Raw genomic sequence first — 18,964 nt, 5'->3', positions numbered from 1 at the left:
CGTACGCACAAATCTGCATGAAAACTACATTTAGACACACATCTTACATCAAATCATTTCTGTCGTCAGTTGTCAAAACACCTATAATACTGTTTGATTCCAATAATGTCGCTTTAATGGAATTACTATTTTTATACATTTGATTCTTAATATTTAATCACCAAAGCTTTTTTTATTAGTAGTTTAATTTTGCAGTTCCGCCCCAATAATATTTTTATTTTAACTTTACAGTACTGCCCCTGGATTTTGTTCACGTCATTGTGTTTTCGCGAGTCAAATACGTCCTAACTCTTTCTCTGTTCCTGGGTACATGGATTTTTGTGACGTCATACGGCCAACTTTCCAAGTTGTAATCTACATGCATAGGTCATTGAGTTTATAATTTTATTTTTATTTTCTCTGTGACAGGCGTTTCATGTTTGATTTATTTTTTAGCAGTACATAAACAACCAAGCAATGCAATATGGAACTTTTACACCCATTATTGCTGCTTCTTCCTGTATTTGTGCGATGATGATCTGAAATATAAACTTCATGATGCTATATTCTTAAATCTTTTTCTATAAAGAAGGAATGTAGTTGTCACTTGTTCATAGTTTCATTCCATCGTTCCTCAAGAAGTTGTAACTCTGTTGCTCTGGTATCTTCAATACCATTGAGTAATTAAATGGTAATTTAATTGAATGCGTTTTAATTCCCTTTTATTATTGTTTTATTTTAGTAACAATGCTATGAGGTTAAATTTTATTTACACGTACATGTATTATGAATATTTCTGGGCCAAGTGTGAGGTTGAGCGCTCCAAAACCGGTTTTAACCCCCAATGCTTTGCATTAACCGTTCCAAGACGGTGACCCCAGCTTTATTCTTATTTGTGTTTATGTTGTTTTGTATTGTGCTGTATTGTCCTGTTTTGTACTGTTTTGGCAATCGGTCACTTGCCTTAAATAAAGGACCTACTAATTGTTTATAATAATAATTCAATACTACTCCAGCAGCTGGAGTTTCAATTCTTTATATTGCCGAGCCTTGTAAGCCTTTCTTAGACGAGTGGGATAAATTTAAGTACACAATCACACTAATGTAGTATTCTATCTATAGCTGTAGGATAAAAATGTGTATTTACCGCTTTTAATTACGTCATTTTTTAACTCCTTTACAATGTGAATTAACGGTGAAAAGAGCATAAAATAAAAAGAAAATTTGTTGGTCATGTTATAAAAAGAATCTTAGATTTGTGGTCATTTTTTTTTGAATTTATTAAACTCGTTTTTATCTTTATTTAGATTGCTTGTTTAAAAAATTCAAATCAAAACGACCACTCATGCAAGATCTTATATATAAACCACCGGAAAGTATATAAAATAAAAACGCTTTTGCCAATACTAGAATTGTTTTACGAACGATATTTGATTACTTGCTATGTTTTTCACATAAAAAGGTCGTATAAACATGCAATTAAAATGGTTCTTGAACAATACTCAGAAGAAAATCTCAGAAAAGAAAGTTTCGGGGTGAAAAATTGTAAGTATTAGACAATTCAATGTTACTTATTTAATCTATTTAGTCTGCCAACATTCTACTACATCCGGGCATTTTACCACATTTTAAAAGTTAACCGATGGACGGTATGTTTGATTTGTGGTTATTTAAGTCCATTGGCAAGCCAATAGACAACACACTATTAATTGTGTTTGTTCGGCGTAAGCTGTATTAAGCCAGCTTTTCACCTTACCTGACCTTTGTAAGTGTCCAATAAAATTCAAATAAAATTTCCCGCGGCTAGGTACGAATGAATACACTTCATTTATTCCATTGGCTGATTTGAGTATACCACCAGAACATTGGAAACATATCCGCGTCTTTGTAACACTGTTTTACTGCATGAAACAATTTTATTTCTAATGAAAAGGCTTAATAGATAGAACAGTTTTACACTCAATTCTCGACATCAATACAGTTTGTGCGTGCACCTTTTATTTTCAGAAAATAACCAGCGCAACGCGTTTATACTTAAAGGCTATGTTATCATATTTAGTACTTACTTCCATATTCTTGTCAACATGTTAACATGTAAAAGTATAAAGAGCAGTGGAAGCGAGGCCTCACTTTAATACATTGCATTTCAACCCGCGAGGTATCGGGTCAATTCGCGGCCAGTGTATGAATGTCAGAGTTTATATACAGGTCATCACCGGAGTTCGCAGCCAGTAAAATAATAGTTATATAATAAATACGCTATCCGTGAACTAGGTGACCTGGATTTTTCTTTAGACCAGAAATATGTAGATTCTTAACGTGTTTTCAACAATACAATGATAAATATTATTTTTGATTAATTTAACAATAATTATTCTACCATATTGACCAATGTATAAAGCATGAGCGCGATGATTCTTGATACTGTTAATAATCGAATCATATAGCATATAGCAATGTCCGACAAACCACTAAAACAGGTTTGTTCGAAGAACGCGCCTATAAATACGGATACTTCTCGTGTGGCCGGTTGACTCGTATGTTTTAATTTCACTTCTATTCTTCTTTTGGTTTTCTGTTTTGTATCTATAGGTTTATGACCAGCAATATGTAATAATGTAAAATAAGCCGCGAAAACTCCGCGTAACAGCCCGTACTGCGTGTGATGCAGCTAAGAACTGCACAGAAAAAAGACATTCGCTATCCTTGATCTCATTCATTGAACTATCAACGCCGTATATCTTTTTTAAAGATATGTCTTGTTTGACTTGTGATCGACATAGCTTTCTTTTGGTTAAGCGTCTAGAAAAAAGGCCTTGGCAAACAGCGTAGACCCAGATGAAACGCCGCATGATGCGGCGTCCACCAGAGTCTGCGCTGTTTGCTTAAAGGGATTTCTGTAAGAAATATTCTAAATATAGAAATTAATATACTAGACATCCCTAATTTTGGAAATAAATTGATCAAATTTAGAAGGATGGAAGAGTCCACTAGGCATAAATGGGTTAAATCGATTCAACTTAGACTGTCATTACAAAATATGGTACGGATATAGGGGTCTTCATTTACAAAATAAAGCAGTGTATTATTTTATCTTGCTGAATGTTGTCGCTTTTTTTGTAATATAGGGAAAATACTTAGTATATTGTGACCTACGCATTTTGTTATAGAAAAAAATATTCTTTGGGTTCAATGGGACTTTTTACATGAGTAAACACCTTGTCACGTGACATACGTAACTCGAACGAAAAAGAACCATTGCCGCACCGAAAAAGAATAACAGACATTCAGGTACGCAGGCTTGACATTCAAACGCACTTAATAATGTTTACTTAGCGAATACAAGATACGTTGCAAGCGTAGTGAGATATGTTTGAAGCAAATTATGATATTGTATCCGCAAGTTGTGCTAGCGTCCATGTAAAAGCACGGACAAAATCGTTTCATAATCCTATTCATTGAATCATTATCGTTACAGAAGTATAAACTCTAGCTGTTTGATATTGATTGACATAGAATATTCATTTCACAGGTTATGAAATATTTATCAATTTCAATAAGAAGCACCGTATACATTTAAAACTACACTACGTTTTGTTCTCATTTTTTTGTAACATGATGGTCTCCCTTGTTAAGAAGAGAAGCTCTGTTAAGTTTACAGTTACCATCATATTTTTATTTAAGATAAGATTAAATTTCACTAATCATATGGTCAATCAATTTCTGGTTTAGAACCAATAACTAAATCAGTGTATGTTAATGATATTCCCAATATTGCAAAAAGTAACACATGGATAATTCGCTGATCACACAAAACTCTTTACTAAAAAGATTGAACAGACATACAAGGGGTTTTTCTGCTATATAAAAAAGGCCATAAAACGGACCCGATCCCAAAGCAAACGGACCCGATCCCGAACCAAAATTATAAAAAAAATCCCAATTTCCTAACAAAAAGTATTTTATGTCAATGAAAAATATTTATATATATTCAGTCCTAGTAATCAGAAGTGGAGAGACAACACTCGGCTGCCTAGACAATGGCATACAACTATGTCATTGGGCCTGGTGGCCAGCCAATCATCCTGGGTCAGATGCAGATGGTTCCACTCATGCAGGTGTCTGGACCACCGGCCCAGATTCCGCAGATTGCCACAGCTGCACAGGTTATTCAACAACAACCTGCTGTCCCTGTGCAGGCCAAAGCACCGGAATTTATGTCTGAAGAAAAACTACAAGAGAAAGGTGGGTTAAGTTTGGGGCATTGCTATCTGGGTTGTTCATAATATTACCAACTCTATAAGCTCAGCGTCACAGTCTTCTCGCTAAATATTTTAGCCCCTTGGGCTTATCAGATGGAATTTTGAATAGCCCAAAGACATGTTCAATAGCCCGAAGAGGTCAATATAAATTTTATGACTTTTTTGGCCAGAAACATCAAAATAGTTATTAACAATCAGAAAATCTACTTCCATTAGTAAAAACAGATGCATGTGATTACAGTAATATGGGTACTCTGTTTCCTTTTAAAATGCATTTTATTAAAAATGCACCAGATAATTATGCTGTTTATTGTAACTTTATTATTACACATGTGATCATTCAATGATTGATCATTTCATTAATCAGTTTAACCGGTGTTTGGTTTTATATAAAGCAAATTGATTAATTTATTGTCGTATTATTACTAGGAAAATCGCCGGTGAATTTCTGAATTGTCGGCATGTGGCTTCAGAACAAAAGGCCACTGGGTGTGTTAATTGCCCAATCTACCAAGTGACAATGTCTTCTTCTTTAATTTACTCCCGATGTTTTGATAAGCTAGTGTCAACCGTGAAAAGTATTGTATATTCGTAAACTGATTATTAGTAGCAAAGTAGGTCACGCATCAGAACGAGATTACAGAACAAACGAAAGTACTACAATTATTAATAATAAGTTGAATAAACGTCTTCTAATACGCAAGAATAATTGATTAAAGCACATGGAAATCTAACTGTAATAAGGATCAATTTGTTTTTAACCCATTGCGTATAATATCCCATACAGACTCTTTTATTTTTATTGAAAAATTACTTCGTCCATTTTTCATGAATTATTGATACATTTTCGGAAAACGCTTCTAAAATTAAATACACTTAGATTGAATAACCTCATCTCGATTGGGCGTCAATTGCGTCATTACTTTAAATAACATACCCGGATGTTTACACGACAGTTTAGAAAAATGGCGGCCGCATGTGTTCATGCAATTCTTTAAAACGTATAACGTCATTTTTGGCATTTAAATAGCGAATTTACTAGTGCCTCTTAAAAACGTGTATAAATCAGGTTATTGATATGACGCTCAAATATTTAATTGACCGGCCCAAAAATCGACTCAAGCTTTTGGCTTATAGGCTAATTCGAGACTGGCGTCATGAATCTTGGGATGGGGACAATGTCGCTGGTTTTAAAAATTAAAACACAGTTTCAGCGCATTAACTTAAGTTAAAGTATTTAATAATTCACTAAATTTACATAAAGACATTGCTTAGGATTACATTTGGTGACTGTGCCAGTAGGGTCAAGGTCACTTGAATAAAAATAGAATAAAAGCAACCAGGTAGTTTCTAAACATACTTTGACTTTGCATTAATAATTCTGAATCTGATAAAAACTTAAAATGGAGCAAGCTAGCATGGAGACCAAGTTTGGAATTGTTTGTGGTTTGGGTCGAAAAACAATCAAATCAAGGTCACTGTTACAAGATTTGGGCAAATGGTTTACTCTCAATAACTTGACTTTGGATTGATTTTTTTTATACAGGAATGTTTGTATGTAGATAGATAATATTTTGGATTGCATTTGAAGCCAGTCAAGGTAAAGGCCACTGTTACTCAAAATAGAAAGAAATGTTTCTGGTAAGTAAATTAAATATGGATGGAGGTTTTGAACTAAAAGTTTGTTTGTAGATGGTTGATATTGCAGGCTTAGCCTTGGATAGCTTTCATGCAGACCTAGTTTGGGAATTGCACAATTATTTAAATTCGTATCTTAGATGTTAAAACGCCTACTTCTTGGTGAGGCAATATTTCTTATTGAAATTATTTTCTTTTGTTCTTCAGCTCGGAAGTGGCAACAACTGCAAGCAAAACGTTACAGTGAGAAACGCAAGTTTGGATTTGTTGATGCACAGAAGGAAGATATGCCTCCAGAACATGTCAGGAAGATTATTCGCGACCATGGTGACATGACTAACAGAAAGTTCAGACATGACAAACGTGTTTATCTTGGGTAGGTTTCATTCTTACACAGTACTTACCAGTGTTGCCTGTGAGGAAAAAGTACTCTTATAAGATTGTTAAATTACTTGTAAATTAACCAATATAGTGGCTTTATCATCATACACTTCAATGGTTTATGACATTAAATAAAATTATTAACATAATTACAGTGCCTTCCCCAGGAATTTTTTGCAGGCGCCCCGGGGCCGATCGGGGTGGGTTTCGGGAGGGGTGTCCCCTCCCTACGTTGATTTTTTATTTAGTTAATGTGTCAATTCACGTTCTGTGGTGCGTTATAACTCAAAGAAAAACAGCGTCAAAAGACATCATTTGGTGCGCTATGACTCTTAAAAAGAATCCCCCATTCATTTAAAAATATATTTTTTTATATTGTTTAATTGTTTTAAAACTTTTCCGCACAGATAGTAAAATCCCGCCTCGAACGATTCCCCAATACATCCGTTTCAACCCGACTCTATTCCTGTATACTTACTATTTTTCAAGTTTCTATTTATTACCAGATAATCCCGTTTATTCCGTTTTTATCAATCTCTTTCTAGTAAATATTTACGATAAAAGCTTTCAGTTATTTCTTTAACACAAACCTTGCCATTTTTTAAGTGACTATTTATAGATTTGATGAAATATTGCCTCTGAATATGCGTCAATCCCCTGACCTGTTGTGTGCTTGTTAAAACGCTCAATACACGCCATTTGTGTGCAATAGACGCGACGTTGTACATGCTGCATAATTTTCGCGCTCTTTTTAATTGAGAAAAAGATTCGACACAAAATAAATTTGCACTGCTAATTTGAAGCAAAAATATTTAACGTTGTGGTAACATTTACATTCGGAAGTGTGTTTCGGATTAAAAACGCGTTAACATCGACTTACGGGAATGGGTTTCGGATTACAAATTTAATTATTCCCATTTGAGATTTCAACAAATATTAACCGTTGCGTTATAAATTCAACGATAATTTGTTTAAACACTTTACGAGTCGAATAAATGTTTTGACCGAATAATGAATGAAATTCACGTTGTCCACGAGGATCACGGCCGGTTGCCATCATCAGCCTTCTAACTATCGATTATCGGACGAAACACTTACAGGTGTGCGTAATTAATTCAACGAAAATTTGTTAAAGCGCATTACGTGTCGAATAAATGTCAGAAAAACGAGGTGAATCAGTTCTATAAATGGACATGTTGAAATATACATGTACTGGAATTAAATAAATTGTTATCACATAATTGTAACCGGGAGTCATTTGCACAAATTACTCGCTATAATAATTAATTGTTTACCACTTGCAATTAATTTCTCGTATTAATTATGAGTCATAGTAACACTTGTTTACAGTAAAAAGGTGTGATGATGATGCCCGAAACCGTCTTTAATATTCTGTACTGTACTAATTACCGGTTTTATATTACTCAAATGGTACAACTTCTTGCTAATCAAGCTGCGATAAACTCTTACTTCATGCCCGACGTCAATCAAAAATAATGGTCGATAGTTAACCCTGCCCTCATAAGCATTCGCGTAACCGATTGGATGATGAACTTCACAGTTTGACGACTGGAAAGTTACCAGATACATCCTTGTCAGCATTTAAATGACCGTGTAATGTGGCTAGAATAATCGATACGCGCGTCATGCTATTCTCTTATCAGTGGATTATCCATTACCCCTTGTGGTGTTTATGGCGATTACTTGTGAAAGTAGGTACCGAGTGCTCTTTTAAAACAGGAAATATTGATACACTGATAGGGAAACCTTGATTTTTTTGGACAATCTCCACTTCCTTTTACTGAAGAATACACTGATCGGAAAATTTCAAGCGCCCCGGGGACTCTGATTTCGAAATTCAAGGGCCCCGGCAAGGGGCGCTTAAATGGCCTGGGGAAGACCCTGAATTTATTTCTTATCATTAAAAAGCTGAGTAAATACATAAATGTTTGCAATTTTGCAGAGCACTGAAGTACATGCCCCATGCAGTGTTGAAACTACTTGAGAACATGCCAATGCCGTGGGAGAAGATTCGTGATGTGAATGTTCTGTATCACATAACTGGTGCCATCACATTTGTCAATGAGATACCCTGGGTCATAGAGCCTGTGTATATGGCACAGTGGGGGTATGCTAGCATTTATCACAGTGTTGTGACATTTATATGATTGATATTGATTTTAAGTATGCCCCCTTTCGAAGCAGAGGGAGTATATTGTTTTGCTGGTAGTTGTTCTGTTGGTATACCAATTATTTACCGATCAATAACTTGCGAACAGATTGACCAAATGTGATTATTCAACCATATGATATTTTTTAACCACAGATATATAAACACATATTCACTTTATTTCCATTGCCATGTCTCTTTTAAGAACTCATTTACAACAAAAACTGAATAAAAGTCAAGTGTTAACATCTCTTCAACTCTCCTTCCCCCTGCAAAGATTTGCTTATAAAACATGTCACCTAAAGATTACAACATTTATCCACATTAAGAAAGCAAGACACGTCCTTGTGATACTAAGATTATGAAATATACCCACAGGACAATGTGGATCATGATGAGGAGGGAGAAGCGTGACCGCCGCCACTTCAAGCGTATGAGGTTCCCCCCGTTTGATGACGAGGAGCCTCCCCTCGACTATGCAGACAACATCCTCGACGTGGAGCCCCTGGAGTCCATCCAGATGGAACTGGATCCAGAGGAAGACAAGGTGGTCATGGACTGGTTCTATGACCACCAGCCACTCATTGACTCCAAGTAAGTCACTCACACAGTTCTCTAGATTAAGAAGTAGAGATTTCATAATTTTTTGTTGAATTTTGAAAATTATTTCAATTCAGATATCGGAATACTTCTGGATTGGTATTGAAATTGGATATGATGTTAAAAATCAAATTGAGTAAAATTTAAGTGTTTTTACCAGTGTAAAAGAGGAATGTTTTATGACAGTGGGGTTCTTGTGTATTGTATCACAATCTTTGATTGTGTGACATTGCATCCAACTTGTGACAGTGGGGTTCTTGTGTATTGTATCACAATCTTTGATTGTGTGACATTGCATCCAACTTGTGACAGTGGGGTTCTTGTGTATTGTATCACAATCTTTGATTGTGTGACATTGCATCCAACTTGTGACAGTGGGGTTCTTGTGTATTGTATCACAATCTTTGATTGTGTGACATTGCATCCAACTTGTGACAGTGGGGTTCTTGTGTATTGTATCACAATCTTTGATTGTGTGACATTGCATCCAACTTGTGACAGTGGGGTTCTTGTGTATTGTATCACAATCTTTGATTGTGTGACATTGCATCCAACTTGTGACAGTGGGGTTCTTGTGTATTGTATCACAATCTTTGATTGTGTGACATTGCATCCAACTTGTCCTGCACGCTCTTGGAATACAACACTACATGATTAACTTACCAGATTTTTATTATCGTGAATTGCCTGTCGGTAATAATCTTTGATATTATATATACACAGGTTTGTGAATGGTACAACATACAGAAAGTGGAACCTGACCTTACCGATGATGTCAGTGCTGTATCGTCTTGGAAATCAACTGCTTACAGACCTTGTGGATGAAAACTACTTCTACTTGTTTGATCTGAAATCCTTCTTCACTGCAAAGGCCCTCAATATGGCCATACCAGGGGGCCCAAAGTTTGAACCCCTTGTCAAGGACAAAGAACTCCAGTAAGTTTTACTGGAAAAATATATTTTGTCATTGTGTAGTCACAAAATTATATGGATATTTATTGTGAAAAAACAAAATGATTTTTTTCTAAGCTTTAAAGAAAACAATTTGTAACCTTTGAATTTTAGAGAAGAGCCCAAGTAATTGTCATTTTTGGCCCTTTTATTCAATACCCTGGATGATATAAATTTGCGTTTCAACCAAGCAGTGTTAATTTCACAATTTTGGGAATCGGGCCAGGTCCCGTAAGATTTTGTGATTATTTTCAATTGGGAATTTTTAGGTCTCATTTGGGAAAAAAAATTCATTTGGAATAGGGCCATATAAAAAACCCAATTTGAATAAAAATCAGTGCGAAGCGAGTCTGAATTCTTATATAAATACTTTAGGCCAAGACAATGTCACAAGCATGCCTATAAGAAGCCAATAATGTGTGCAAGAGTATTAGTGCAGGGCTGGTGATAATATTGATTATGGCTATATAAGGTGTAAGTTGTGTTCCTTTTTAACCGAAACCCTTGGTGTTATATGTGTTTAGTACTGTGTTATATTGTTGCAGAGATGAAGACTGGAACGAGTTCAATGACATCAACAAGATTATCATCAGACAGCCAGTGCGCACAGAGTACCGCATTGCCTTCCCTTATCTGTACAACAACATACCGTACCAAGTGCACCTGTCCTATTACCACTGGCCGAACATTGTGTTCATCAAGACGGAGGACCCTGACCTACCAGCCTTCTACTTTGATCCCTTGATCAACCCCATATCCCACAGAATGACCACAAAGGTTTGACTCATTGTATATGGTTTTATGATAAAATATTTGAGTAAAAATGATGTGTGGTTGAATGCAAGCAGAAGCTTGTATTATGTAAAATTGGATAACAATGTTGTCTTTAGCTCTGTTATCTCTCAGTTAGGAAAGATGTAGATCTAGGGTGCTGCATCCTGCTTCTCTTTGCCACCTGCCAATCTGCTCCTCTGTTATCATCCACATAAGAAATGTTAAAATAAACATAAAAGTCATCTTTTTGCAAGGAATCAACTGCAAATGAAAAGGCTATGCTTAAGATTTTTTTATTGCAAGTGACTTAGCTATTCATTGAATTAAGAAACGTATTAGAAAATGTTACTAGACTAGGCCAGCTTTTCACCTTGCTCCTTTATAGAGGGTCTTTTTTAAAAGCCCCCTCCATCTTTTTTTGTATCCTGAATCTTTCCTCATCTAAATGTTTAACCAGAGAAACTAGTGGAAGTATTGAAAAGTGTTTGTTCATTTCAGTACACAGACCCGTTGCCAGAGGATGATGAGGAATTTGAACTTCCAGAATATGTCGCCCCGTTCCTTTCTGAGACCCCTCTGTACACTGACAACACAGCCAATGGTATTGCCCTCCTGTGGGCCCAACGACCTTTCAACACGAGGTCAGGCCGCACGCGCAGGGCCATTGATGTGCCCCTTGTGAAGTCCTGGTACCGGGAACATCCCCCCTCAGGGATGCCTGTGAAAGTACGGGTCTCCTATCAAAAGCTCCTCAAGTACTACGTGCTGAACGCTCTGAAACACAGGCCTCCAAAATCACAGAAAAAGAGGTGAGATTGTGATGATTGAATAAACCAAATATTATATCATTATATTTTATCACTTGTTAATACATTTTATATCATTATATTTTATCACTTGTTAATACATGTTTAACTTTTAAGGCCATTTAATAGTCAGGATTTGTTAACCTTATAAAGGTGGGCAATGGAATAGAAAATACTGATAAAAATCTAAATAAATGTATGTATTGTTTAGTGAAGTTAGAAAAATCTAAATAAATGTATGTATTGTCTAGTGAAGTTAGCAAGCATTTGGATTTTTTTATTCCCTTTTCAAATTTCTTCTTACTTTTTTGATGACAAAATGAGAATACTTTTCCTCAGTAATGAAAAAACACTGACATGCCTTATCTTATACATACAAAAAGTATTTAAATTGTAGGTGATTAAGTCACCAAATTTTCCTGGTTTGTTAGTTCAAGCAGTGATTTTTTTTGCTTTTTTTTCTTACAGCCTGTGCCTTTTGGATTGGGAAAATTAGCGCGATAAACCATGAAATAGGGAAACATTATAAATATGATTATAAGAACAGAATTAAAATTATTAAAGTATGTTTGACAGCATTTTTATATTATAAAGTACTAATTTAATGTGTTCTTGCAATGAAGACAATGTTAAGTTAATATCCTTCCACATTCATATTGAACTTGCAATAATCTATATAGATTCTTAAATATACCATTTAATCATAACCTCTTTAACAGTAAGAATTTAATTCCGTATTATTTTAAATTAAATATCATATGGTGAAAACATTAACACATATTTATAAAAAACGCTTTAGTGGTCTTGCTATGTTAATGATGTATTATATGGAGTTAAAATAATTTATTTCATTTCTTTACCTTTCAACATCTTGCACTTCAATGCTATTTCAGTAAACTGTAAAGCGAGACAAACATAATAAAGCACAATATGCATATGAATCTGATTTTACACAGATCCACTAACATATAAATCATATCATGTTTGTCTCTTTCCATTTTCGAACAATACTCATCTTAAATGCATTAACTTTGTGAGTAACAGTAGACTAACTCCAATTTCCCAACACTGATTTCCGTGATGCCATTCACTGTGAAGATTTGTAATAAATATTTGTTGTTTTTATCTCAAACGTTATATTTTGCGTTAATTGACATACGCATTAAATTATTCCGTAATAACCATATGATATCCGTTGTTAATTTGAATGTTATTTATCATTTTCGCCGCGCATCGCAAATTTCTCGTCTGCTTGCTGCCATCTTGGGCGTGTGTAAAAACAGGCGTTTACAATCGGCATACATCGACTATTGTCGGTATCCTCCGCAATATAGAGAGAGATGTGGATAGCAACGTAAAATCGTATGCGGCTAAATTCGCGAAAAATACATAAGTCAGTTGTTGTTCGGCGACGACTCAGCAACTCGATCGGCACTCGTTCGAAATTATTGCTAAATTACATTGTAATCTTATTGGCTTTATTGGGAAAATTTTGTCTTTTTTGGGGAAATTTTAATCAAATTTTTGGGAAAAAACATCATTTTTTTGCAATTGGGAAGCAGCCGAATATCGGCTGTAATTTCTGGCAAAAAAAATCACTGTCAAGGCAACCACATGTCCTATTCTAAGTGTCTGTATTTGATTGATAGTCACCTTGTTTTCCTATAATAAGTGTATGTATTTATTGACCCTAGGTACCAGTTTTGTTTCTTCTATGCTACCAATTTGTCCAGTTATATGTTCATGTTTTTTCCCCCAGGTACCTGTTTCGTTCGTTCAAGGCCACTAAGTTCTTCCAGACCACACAGCTGGACTGGGTGGAGGTTGGTCTGCAGGTCTGTCGCCAGGGTTACAACATGCTCAACCTTCTCATCCACCGCAAGAACCTCAACTACCTGCACTTGGACTACAACTTCAACCTGAAGCCTGTGAAGACGCTCACGACAAAGGAAAGAAAGAAGTCTCGCTTCGGGAATGCCTTCCATCTGTGTCGTGAGGTGCTCAGGCTGACAAAGCTCATTGTGGACAGCCATGTGCAGTATCGACTAGGCAATGTGGATGCTTTCCAGGTATGCCAGGAGAGATTAACACTTGAACTTGTGGCAGGGGATGGGAAAGATTGGCACTTGAACTTGTGGCAGGGGATGGGAAAGATTGGCACTTGAACTCGTGGCAGGGGATGGGCATGTGTTAATTTCTATGGGTGGCATTAGGTTGAAAGTAAGAGGATCATATTAAACAGTGAGAGGGAAATAAACATTTATATGGCAGAGGGGGGTATTTACCCATTTACAGAATGAGGTAAGTTGCATGGGTGTCATTAATTTGTATGTAAGAGGATCATGTTTTACAGGAGGAGTAGAAAAAACATTTATGTGAACTATTAATTAGTGGAACCTTTTTATGCTCCCCGAAATATTTTTGGTTGAGCAGTTTGAGCATAGTTGCCAGTTTGTAGTTCCTTCCTTCCTTCTGTCACACTTTTTTTTACAGTTTCTCATAGCGCCTTCAATACTTACCTATCTCTTACCTACCTGTCTAAAAAATGTACATAGAAGACTTTAAAATATATTTTTTCAAGTTAACATTATTGTTTTGCAGTTATCTGATGGTATCCAGTATGTTTTTGCCCACGTGGGTCAGCTGACAGGCATGTACAGATACAAGTACAAGCTGATGAGACAGATCAGAATGTGCAAGGACCTGAAACACGTTATCTACTACAGGTTCAACACTGTAAGTTAGAGCTAGGATGAGATCATAGTCTCTGCAAGGACCTGAAACACATTATCTACTACAGGTTCACACTGTAAGTTAGAGCTAGGATGAGATCATAGTCTCTGCAAAGACCTGAAACACGTTATCTACTACATGTTCAACACTGTAAGTTAGAGCTAGGATGAGATCATAGTCTCTGCAAGGACCTGAAACACGTTATCTACTACAGGTTCACACTGTAAGTTAGAGCTAGGATGAGATCATAGTCTCTGCAAGGACCTGAAACACATTATCTACTACAGGTTCAACACTGTAAGTTAGAGCTAGGATGAGATCATAGTCTCTGCAAAGACCTGAAACACGTTATCTACTACATGTTCAACACTGTAAGTTAGAGCTAGGATGAGATCATAGTCTCTGCAAAGACCTGAAACACGTTATCTACTACAGGTTCAACACTGTAAGTTAGAGCTAGGATGAGATCATAGTCTCTGCAAAGACCTGAAACACGCTATCTACTACATGTTTAACACTGTAAGTTAGAGCTAGGATGAGATCATAGTCTCTGCAAGGACCTGAAACACATTATCTACTACAGGTTCAACACTGTAAGATAGAGCTAGGATGAGATCATAGTCTCTGCAAAGAACTGAAACACGTTATCTACTACATGTTTAACACTGTAAGTTAGAGCTAGGATGAGATCATAGTCTCTGCAAGGACCTGAAACACATTATCTACTACAGGTTCAACACTGTAAGTTAGAGCTAGGATGAGATCATAGTCTCTGCAAGGACCTGAAACACATTATCTACTACAGGTTCAACACTGTAAGTTAGAGCTAGGATGAGATCATAGTCTCTGCAAAGACCTGAAACACGTTATCTACTACAGGTTCAACACTGTAAGTTAGAGCTAGGATGAGATCATAGTCTCTGCAAAGACCTGAAACACGCTATCTACTACATGTTTAACACTGTAAGTTAGAGCTAGGATGAGATCATAGTCTCTGCAAGGACCTGAAACACATTATCTACTACAGGTTCAACACTGTAAGATAGAGCTAGGATGAGATCATAGTCTCTGCAAAGAACTGAAACACGTTATCTACTACATGTTTAACACTGTAAGTTAGAGCTAGGATGAGATCATAGTCTCTGCAAGGACCTGAAACACATTATCTACTACAGGTTCAACACTGTAAGTTAGAGCTAGGATGAGATCATAGTCTCTGCAAGGACCTGAAACACATTATCTACTACAGGTTCAACACTGTAAGTTAGAGCTAGGATGAGATCATAGTCTCTGCAAAGACCTGAAACACGTTATCTACTACAGGTTCAACACTGTAAGTTAGAGCTAGGATGAGATCATAGTCACTGCAAAGACCTGAAACACATTATCTACTACAGGTTCAACACTGTAAGTTAGAGCTAGGATGAGATCATAGTCTCTGCAAGGACCTGAAACACGTTATCTACTACATGTTCAACACTGTAAGTTAGAGCTAGGATGAGATCATAGTCTCTGCAAGGACCTGAAACACGTTATCTACTACATGTTCAACACTGTAAGTTAGAGCTAGGATGAGATTATAGTCTCTGCAAGGACCTGAAACACATTATCTACTACAGGTTCAACACTGTAAGTTAGAGCTAGCATGAGATCATATTCTCTGCAAGGACCTGAAACACGTTATCTACTACAGGTTCAACACTGTAAGTTAGAGCTAGGATGATATCATAGTCTCTGCAAAGACCTGAAACACGTTATCTACTCAAGCTTCACACTGTAAGATATAGCTAGGATGAGATCATAGTCTATGCAAGCTCCTGAAACACGTTATCTACTACAGGTTCACACTGTAAGTTAGAGCTAGGATGAGATCATAGTCTCTTCAAGGACCTGAAACACGTTATCTACTACAGGTTCAACACTGTAAGTTAGAGCTAGGATGAGATCATATTCTCTGCAAGGACCTGAAACACGTTATCTACTACAGGTTCACACTGTAAGTTAGAGCTAGGATGAGATCATAGTCTCTGCAAGGACCTGAAACACGTTATCTACTACAGGTTCAACACTGTAAGTTAGAGCTAGGATAAGATCATATTCTCTGCAAGGACCTGAAACAAGTTATCTACTCAAGCTTCAAACTGTAAGATAGAGCTAGGATGAGATCATAGTCTCTTGCAAAAAGAATGGTTTTCAGTTGCCTGGGTAACCATTTTTACTTTAAATATAACACTTTTGTGTCCAGAAGCATATTTTCGGGGGATATCAATTCAATTTATAACTACATATTTGCTTGTTTGGATTTGAGTTTGCCAATCTTTTTATGCCCCCCTTCGAAGAAGAGGGGGTATATTGCTTTGCACATGTCGGTCGGTCTGTCGGTCGGTCGGTCCACCAGGTGGTTTCCGGATGATAACTCAAGAACGCTTGGGCCTAGGATCATGAAACTTCATAGATTGATCATGACTCGCAGATGACCCCTATTGATTTTGAGGTCACTAGGTCAAAGGTTAAGGTCATGGTGACCCGGAATAGTAAAATGGTTTCCGGATGATAACTCAAGAACGCATACGCCTAGGATCATGAAACTTCATAGGTAGATTGATCATGACTCGCAGATGACCCCTATTCATTTTAAGGTCACTAGGTCAAAGGTCAAGGTCACGGTGACCCGAAATAGTAAAATGGTTTCCGGATGATCACTCAAGAACGCATACACCTAGGATTATGAAACTTCACCATTAGATAGATCATGACTCGCAGATGACTCCTATTGATTTTGAGGTCACTAGGTCAAAGGTCAAGGTCACGGTGACCCGAAATAGTAAAATTGTTTCCGGATGATAACTCAAGAACGCATGCGCCTAGGATCATGAAACTTCATCATTAGATAGATCATGACTCGCAGATGACCCCTATTGATTTTGAGGTCACTAGGTCAAAGGTCAAGGTCACGGTGACCCGAAATAGTAAAATGGTTTCCGGATGATAACTCAAGAACGCATACGCCTAGGATCATGAAACTTTAAAGGTAGATAGATCATGACTCGCAGATGACCCCTATAGATTTTGAGGTCACTAGGTCAAAGGTCAAGGTCACAGTGACCCTAAATAGTAAAATGATTTTCGTATGATAACTCAAGAATGCATATTCCTAGGATCATGAAACTTCAGAGGTAGATTGATCATGACTCGCAGATGACCCCTTTTGATTTTGAGGTCATTAGGTCAAAGGTCAAGGTCACGTTGACCCGAAACAGTAAAATGGTTTTCAGATGATAACACAAGAACGCATACGCCTAGGATCATGAAACTTCATGGGTAGATTGATCATGACTCGCAGATGAGCCCTATTGATTTTGAGGTCACTAGGTCAAAGGTCAAGGTCACGGTGACCCGAAATAGTTTAATGGTTTCCAGATGATAACTCGAGAACGCTTACACCTAGGATCCTGAAACTTCATAGGTACATTATTTATGACTTGCAGATGACCCATATTGATTTTCAGGTCACTAGGTCAAAGGTCAAGGTCACGGTGACCCAAAAACAGTAAAATTGTTTCCCGATGATAACTCAAGAACGCTTTTGCCAAGGATCATGACACTTCATAGGTACATTGATCATGACTCGCAGATGACCCCTATTGATTTTCAGGTCACTAGGTCAAAGGTCAAGGTCACAGTGACAAAACACGTATTCACACAATGGCTGCCACTACAACGGACAGCCAATATGGGGGGCATGCATGTTTTATTTATTGTTTATTCCGGGAGGGTGGGGGTTCCTTGAATATTTTTACAATGCATGTGCAGGATCCTATATTAAACATGTTAACAATTTAGATTTTAAAGTTTTTTGTAATATGCGCTTTTTAACAGGAAGCCATCTCACAATTTTGATTATTTTTAGCTCAACTTTTATATATGAAATATATAAAGTTGAGCTATCCTACTCACTCTGGTGTCGGTGTTGCCGTTCCTGTATCCGCTCCCGTAAGGGTGCAAATGTTAAAGTTTGCGTACTACCCCAGATATTTTCAATGTTTCTTGACATATTGCTTTCATATTTTGCATACTTGTTTACCATCATGACCCCAACCTATTAACAAGAGCAGACATCTATATCAAGCAGTTTGACAGAATTATTGCCCCTTTTATACTTAGAATATGCATATTATTGATGAATCTATGTTAAAGTTTGTGTACTACCCCAAATATTTCCTATGTCCTTTGACATATTGCTTTTATATTTTGCATACTTGTTTACCAACATGACCCAAACTTATAAACAAGAGCAGATCACTGTATCAAGCATTTTGACATAATTATTGCCCCTTTTATACTTAGAATATGCATATTATTGATAAATCTATGTTAAAGTTTGCGTACTACCCCAAATATTTCCTATGTCCCTTGACATATTGCTTTTATATTTTGCATACTTGTTCACCAACATGACCCAAACCTATAAACAAGAGCAGACAACTGTATCAAGCATTTTGACGGAATTATGGCCCCTTCTACAGTCTTCGAAATTAGCACACGCCCGATCGCCCGTGGCGAGTAAAATTACTGCAGGGTACATACAAAAATTCACGTTTGTGGCCCGCCGGGCATGTAAATTATTGAAGCCAATTGACAGTTTATAAAAAAAAATCGTAAGCGGTTCT

At 36.7% G+C, this 18,964-nt stretch overlaps 1 protein-coding gene across 1 annotated transcript in view; it reads left to right on the top strand.

The window, feature by feature from the left end:
- The first annotated feature begins 3,176 nt into the window (after window positions 1-3,176).
- Window positions 3,177-18,964, top strand: part of LOC127834580 (pre-mRNA-processing-splicing factor 8-like) — a 99,372-nt gene continuing 83,584 nt past the window's right edge. The window contains 10 exon segments of the mRNA XM_052360575.1: window positions 3,177-3,270; window positions 3,975-4,224; window positions 6,087-6,255; window positions 8,224-8,388; window positions 8,809-9,024; window positions 9,754-9,966; window positions 10,527-10,758; window positions 11,254-11,564; window positions 13,321-13,630; window positions 14,163-14,297. Coding sequence (XP_052216535.1) covers window positions 4,020-4,224; window positions 6,087-6,255; window positions 8,224-8,388; window positions 8,809-9,024; window positions 9,754-9,966; window positions 10,527-10,758; window positions 11,254-11,564; window positions 13,321-13,630; window positions 14,163-14,297 — 1,956 coding nt within the window. The 5' untranslated portion in view covers window positions 3,177-3,270; window positions 3,975-4,019.

Source organism: Dreissena polymorpha, chromosome 1 (assembly GCF_020536995.1).
Source record: "Dreissena polymorpha isolate Duluth1 chromosome 1, UMN_Dpol_1.0, whole genome shotgun sequence".
NCBI classification, from domain to species: Eukaryota; Metazoa; Mollusca; class Bivalvia; order Myida; family Dreissenidae; genus Dreissena; species Dreissena polymorpha.
The sequence above is the reverse complement of the archived record's forward strand: the minus strand, read 5'-3'. Positions and strand labels throughout refer to the sequence as shown.